Source organism: Lontra canadensis, unplaced genomic scaffold, assembly GCF_010015895.1.
Source record: "Lontra canadensis isolate GAN:19392208 unplaced genomic scaffold, GSC_riverotter_1.0 scaffold135, whole genome shotgun sequence".
NCBI lineage: Eukaryota > Metazoa > Chordata > Mammalia > Carnivora > Mustelidae > Lontra > Lontra canadensis.
Window position 1 is genome coordinate 3,446,778 of NW_022631129.1, and position 6,000 is coordinate 3,452,777.

Below are 6,000 nucleotides of genomic sequence, written 5' to 3' on the forward strand. Positions count from 1 at the left end.
TAAGTATATGTTTACATCAACACAACACATAGATTGACATGCTAATTACTAGCTATTCCTACCAGCATTTAAAGTTGGCCCTCTAAGTGCTTCTCTTTGCTAGTTGGAATTATTGTATGTGTGCAAAGGGAATGGAGCTCCCTATGTCTTGCAACAGTATGTGATTTAGAATTTGTTTACTTTTGACTTGACTTCCCCTGGTCACCTTCATTGACACTGGGTTCCCTCAAGGTAGGCAGCAGGGGTGGGGCTGTGGAGTGGGAACAACTGAGGGTCAAGCAGATGAGGAGGACCTCTGCTTGATACCTTTCACTGGAGGAATGGCTATACTCAGCTTGTCCTCCTGTCCTTGGCCAGGGGCTGGGGCTGGCCAAGGGAACAAGGCACAAGAAGTTTGTCCTGTGGAGATAGAGGACTGAAGGAGAGGCCTAGCCAGCACTTTCTTAAGTGCTCAGTAAGTTCTCATTCAGTCCAATCTACATTTCCTGTAGGCCAGTACCAGCCCCAGCTGCTTAGGAGCTCAGAGTCAAATACAAATGTAGTTGCCCAGGAAATGAAGTCTTGATCAGTCCATATCAAGGTCATTTTGCCCTCAGTGTACAGCTTTTTTATTTTAACATTAAACACTTCCATGATCCATTTTTTAAAAAAGACTCACTTTTAAGAAACATTCTAGGGGACCCAACAACAAAGGGCAGCAACATCATGCACAGTAGGAGCAGAAGAACTCAGACTGGAGCAGGACATGCAGAATTTGAGGTGCTGTTTCCTATTGTAGAGAAATGCTCCCTTGGGGACACACGAGTGGCTCAGTCAGCTAAGCGTCCAACTTGTGATTTTGGCTTAGGTCATGATATCAGGGTGATGAGATCGAGCCCCATGTTGGGCTCCATCATCACTGGGGAGTCTGCTTGAGATTCTCTCCCTCTGCCCCTCCCCCTGCTCTCTCTCTCTCAAATAAATAAATCTTGCTTTAAAAAAATGCTCCCTCTTAGGATTTAGGAAGTGGTTTTATGTTCCTGCTGTTGACCTAGATCTAGAGAAGCTGGTCTTGTGGACAGATGCTCTGAATGATTGATCCAGCTGCAGATGATGCCTCTGCAGACGTTCGTGTAGTCCCTCTGGGACCTGACCCCAACTCGCCAAAGTCTTGAATTAGCAAGTTCCCCTGGGGTGTTATCTTGTGCATTAATGGTCCTGTGCTACTGGAAGACATCATTTGAAGAGATTCTTACTTCTCTGTAATTTCTGTGCTTGTTTTTGTGTCTAAGGAGTATCGGCCACGCACATTCTGGTTAAACATGGCTGATGCTGCCTTCCAGAGCCTGGTTTGCTTTTTCATTCCTTACCTGGTAAGTTGGCACCTGGAACAGCCTTTCTCACCAGCTTCATCCAGCAACCTACAGACTTAGGACACTGCTGTTTTTCAGGCCTACTATGACTCAGACACAGATGTATTTACCTGGGGAACCCCCATCACGGCCATCGCGCTGTTCACCTTCCTTCTGCACCTGGGTATTGAAACCAAGACCTGGGTAAGAGCTGTGGGCATGATCCCAGGGAGTGCTGATGCTGTGGGCCCCACACTCCCAGGCAGATTCCATGACATCTAGAAGATTTCTGAGCAGACAGGTGACTTCAAAGCCAACTTCACTGTGGAGAAGGGAAACAAGTACATGGGCCTGCCACATGTGTATTGGAGCTCCATGGTGTGGGATCTGCCACATTCTGACTAGTGTCTTGACCTGAGCAGCACTTTGCTCCTTCCTGCCCGCTCTCCTCTTCTCCTCCGCCTCATGCCGCCCTTTCCCTCTGTCTTTCCTTCCTATGCCTGACTTCTGTCTCCTTGACTATGCCCGGGTGGTTCACTGATGCCAAAGGCTTCATCAGACCCTCCCAGCTGCCTGTGCCACAGACCCATGTTTTCACTAAGCCCTGAGAACAGCTATGCACTGATGGATAACCAGTGCAACTCTGTTTAAGTAAATGCCCTTTCTCTTTCCCCCTTAGACCTGGCTCAACTGGATAGCTTGCGGCTTCAGTATCCTTCTGTTTTTCACTGTGGCTTTGATTTACAATGCTTCTTGTGCGACGTGTTATCCTCCTTCCAACTCTTATTGGACTATGCAGACATTACTGGGCGACCCCGTGTTCTATTTGACTTGTCTCATAGCACCTGTTGCTGCACTGCTTCCCAGGTGGGTATCGGGGACAGTGTCCCTCAAGTCCTAAACGAGCTCTGAGAGCATTCTCAGACCCGTGTTTTTATACAGTGAAAGTCTCAGAAGACTCAAAGTCACCACCCACAGATGACTGTTTTTTATATGCTCTTTCCAGATTGTTTTTCAAAGCCGTGCAGGGGAGTCTTTTCCCCACCCAACTTCAACGGGGGCGCCAACTGGCCAAGAGGTCCCCCAAGAAACTCATTGCTCCCAAAGAGAACTTTGCTCAGGGATACCCTCCAGAAGAACCCAGAACTGAGTTATCAGAACAGAAGAGCATCAGTACCTCTGGACCCCTCTCCCAGGATTGCACCTCACAGGCGTCATGGCACATACAACAACCAGCCTGCTCCCCAGAGGCTAGTGGGGAGCCCAATGTGGTGGACATGAATGTACCTTTAAGGGAAGACATTCTGCTGGAGGGACTGAGCAGTCAGGCCCCAGGGTCCTCCATGCCAAGGGAGCCTATCCTGGAAGGATGTCCTGGGGACTCCAAGATGAAACCCACCCATACCAGCAGGGCAGCCCCCCTGTCATCCATTTTCAACCTGCCCAACTTCAGCTCCCTCAACTGGATTTCCTCCCTCTCACTGGTCAGTGGGCTGGGAAGTGTCTTACAGTTCTCTCGAAGTAGTTTACAGATGGACAAACAGGACAGCGAGTTCTTGCCCAGCCCACCTCAGCCAGACCAGGATCTGTGTGGCTTAAGCAGGCAGACCACTGACTACTTCTAGGAACATCTTCCAGGGACTGCAGTGGATGTCTGTAGCAGTGAAAACCTTGAAATGGCCTCTTTTTTTTTTATAACTTAGATGTTATATTATTTATGTTTATTATTTGCACAGAAGAGTTCTAGTGAGATGTATTTTATGTTTCCAAGGCTAACACAGGAAATGAAAGGTACCAAAAAAGAAAGTTTATTTTTTAAAAGTTCTAAGTAGAATATATTGAAAAGAAAAATAAGAGCTTTAACATTTATAAAATTTTAAAGAAGAGTAACACTTGAAAAGTGTGTTTAGATTTATTTTTTCATCTCATTTTTTAAGAAAATGCAATATGATTGATATTCTCCAACATGAATGACCTTTGCTTTCCCCATGTGAAAATGTGTATATGAGCTCAGTGAATCCCAGTGGGTGTGGAGAGTAGTGAGGGGAGATGACAGGGCAAGAATGCAACTTCTCCGTCCTTGTCCCCTGTTCCCCCACACTGCCTCCACCAGCCTGGGAGAGCTTGGCTCTGTTTCACCCAGAAAAGGGAAGGAAGGAATGCATGCAAGGAGTTCATCCCAATGTTGAAATCTATGCAGGCATTCTATAAAGATCGCCTTGTAGGTATTACGGTCCCTATGTAGGGTCTTGCCTGTCAAAATCATAACAAGCAATAAAAAACCTTCACTTTACAAAGAGAATGGGTCCTGTTGCCACTATTGTGTGAAGTTATTAATATGTGACCTACAGCATGTTCTGAGTACCACAGGGCACTTCCTCATGGCAAGTCCTTTTAAACACAGTGAAGAATACAGCTGGGTGCCCCACACCGTGATGCTATGACCACCGGTTACATCATGGCTCCATACACTAGGCTACCAGCCCCACAAGACTCTTCCTGTCAAGAGGCTAGGCTTTTTAAGGGTGTATCTTTAGACATTTGTCTTATGAGTCATTATTTCTGTTCCTCTAAACAGAGGGAAAGGGGAGAAAAGAATTGAAATATCCAAGGCAGTTAATTATATAGCATTCCCTCTGCAGAGACCTCTTTTTGCACTTAAAACTTTTTTTTTTTAATTTAAACTCAACTTAGTTAACATATAGTGTATTATTAGTTTCAGGGATAAAATTTAGTGATTCATCAGCTGCATATAAAACCCAGTGCTCATTACACCAAGTGCCCTCTTTAATGCCCATCATGCAATTACTCCATCCCCTCACCCACTTCCCTCCAGCAACCCTCAGTTTGTTTCCTATAGTTAAGAGTCTCTTATGGTTTGCTTCCCTCTGTTTTTATCTTATTTTTCCTTCCCCTCCCCTATGTTCATCTGTTTTATTTCTTAAGTTCCACATATGAGTGAAATCATATCATATTTGTCTTTCTCTGACTTATTTTACCTTGCATAATACCCTCTAGTTCCATCCACATCATTGGAAATGGCAAGATTTCATTCCTTTTGATGGTTGAGTAATATTCCATTGTATATGGGTGTGTGTGTGTGTGTGTGTGTGTACACACATCATCTTTATCCATTCATCTGTCAATGGATATCTGGGCTTTTTCCCATATTTTGAATATTGTGGACATTAGGGTGCATAAACCCCTTTGAATCTTTATTTTTGTACCTTTTGGATAAATACCCAGTAGTGCAATTACTGGGTCCTAGGGTAGTTCTATTTTCAACTTTTTGAGGAACCTCCATAACTTTTTTTCTGAGAGGCTGCAGCAGTTTACTTTCCCACCAACATTATAAGAGGATTTCCTTTTCTCCTCACCCACATCTGAGTTATTAATTTTAGCCATTCTGACTGGTGTAAGGTGGTATCTAATTCTTGTTTTGATTTGTACTTCCCTGACGATAAGTGATGTTGAGCATTTTTTCATGTGTCTATTATCCATTTGTATGTCTTCAGTGGAGAAATGTCTGTTCATGTCTTCTGTCCATGGATGGGATTTTTTGTTTTTTGGGTGTTGGAGTTTGATAAATTCTTTATAGATTTTAGATACTGGCTTTTTATCTGACATGTGTGAATATCTTCTCCCATTCCGTTGAAACCAAGGTTGACTTTTGGTTTCGTTGACTCTTCCCTTTGCTATACGGAAGTCTTTTATCCTGATGAAGCCCCAATAGTTCATTTTTGCTTTTGTTTCCCTTGTCTTTGAAGATGTATCTAGCAAGAAGTTGCTGTGGCCAAGGTTGAAGAAGTTGCTGCCCGTGTTTTCCTCTGGAATTTTGATGGATTCCTGTCTCATGTTTAGGTCATTCATCCCTTTTGAGTTTATTTTTGTGTATAATGTAAGAGAATGGTCCAGTTTCATTCTTCTGCTTTTGGCTGTCCAGTTTTCCCTACACCATTTGTTGAAGAGGCTGTCTTTTTTCCACTGGCTATCCTTTCCTGCTTTGTCAAAGGTTAATTGATCATAGAGTTGAGGGTCCATTTCTGGGTTCTCTATTCTGTTCCATTGACCTATGTATCTGTTTTTGTGCCAGTACCATACTGTCTTTATGATTACAGCATTGTAATAGAGCTTGAAGTCTAGAATTGTGATACCTCCAGCTTTGGTTTTCTTTTTCAACATTACCTTGCCTATTTGGGGTCTTTTGTGGTTCCATACAAATTTTAGGATTGTTTGTTCTAGCTCTCTGAAAAAATGCTGGTGGTATTTTGGTAGGGATTGCATTAAATGTGTAGATTCCTTTGCATAGCATGGATAGTTTAAAAGTATTAGTTCTTCCAGTCCATGGGCGTGGGACTAGAATGTTTTACCATTTCTTTGTGTCCTCTTCAATTTCTTTCATAAGTGTTCTATAGTTTTCAGAATACAGATCCTTTTCCTCTTTGGTTAGGTTTATTCCTAGGCATCCTATGGTTTTTAGTCCAACTGCAAATGGGATCAAATCCTTGATGTCTCTTTCTGATGCTTCATTGTCAGTGTACAGAAATGCAACTCACTTCTGTGTGTTGAGTTTATATCCTGAAACTTTGCTGAATTCTTGTATGAAATCTAGCAATTTTTTGATGGAGTCTTTTCGGTTTTCTACATAACATATCATCATGCCATCTGC

At 43.3% G+C, this 6,000-nt stretch overlaps 1 protein-coding gene across 2 annotated transcripts in view; it reads left to right on the forward strand.

Annotated features, from left to right (window-relative positions):
• The window catches only part of ATP10A (ATPase phospholipid transporting 10A (putative)), a 194,686-nt gene extending 191,053 nt beyond the window's left edge, over positions 1–3,633 (forward strand). For both annotated transcript variants that reach the window (XM_032843114.1, XM_032843115.1), the window contains 4 exons: positions 1,272–1,352; positions 1,431–1,535; positions 2,011–2,198; positions 2,338–3,633. In XM_032843114.1, coding sequence (XP_032699005.1) covers positions 1,272–1,352; positions 1,431–1,535; positions 2,011–2,198; positions 2,338–2,956 — 993 coding nt within the window. In that variant the 3' untranslated portion in view covers positions 2,957–3,633. The remainder of the gene's footprint in view (positions 1–1,271; positions 1,353–1,430; positions 1,536–2,010; positions 2,199–2,337) is intronic.
• Positions 3,634–6,000: the final 2,367 nt, after the last annotated feature.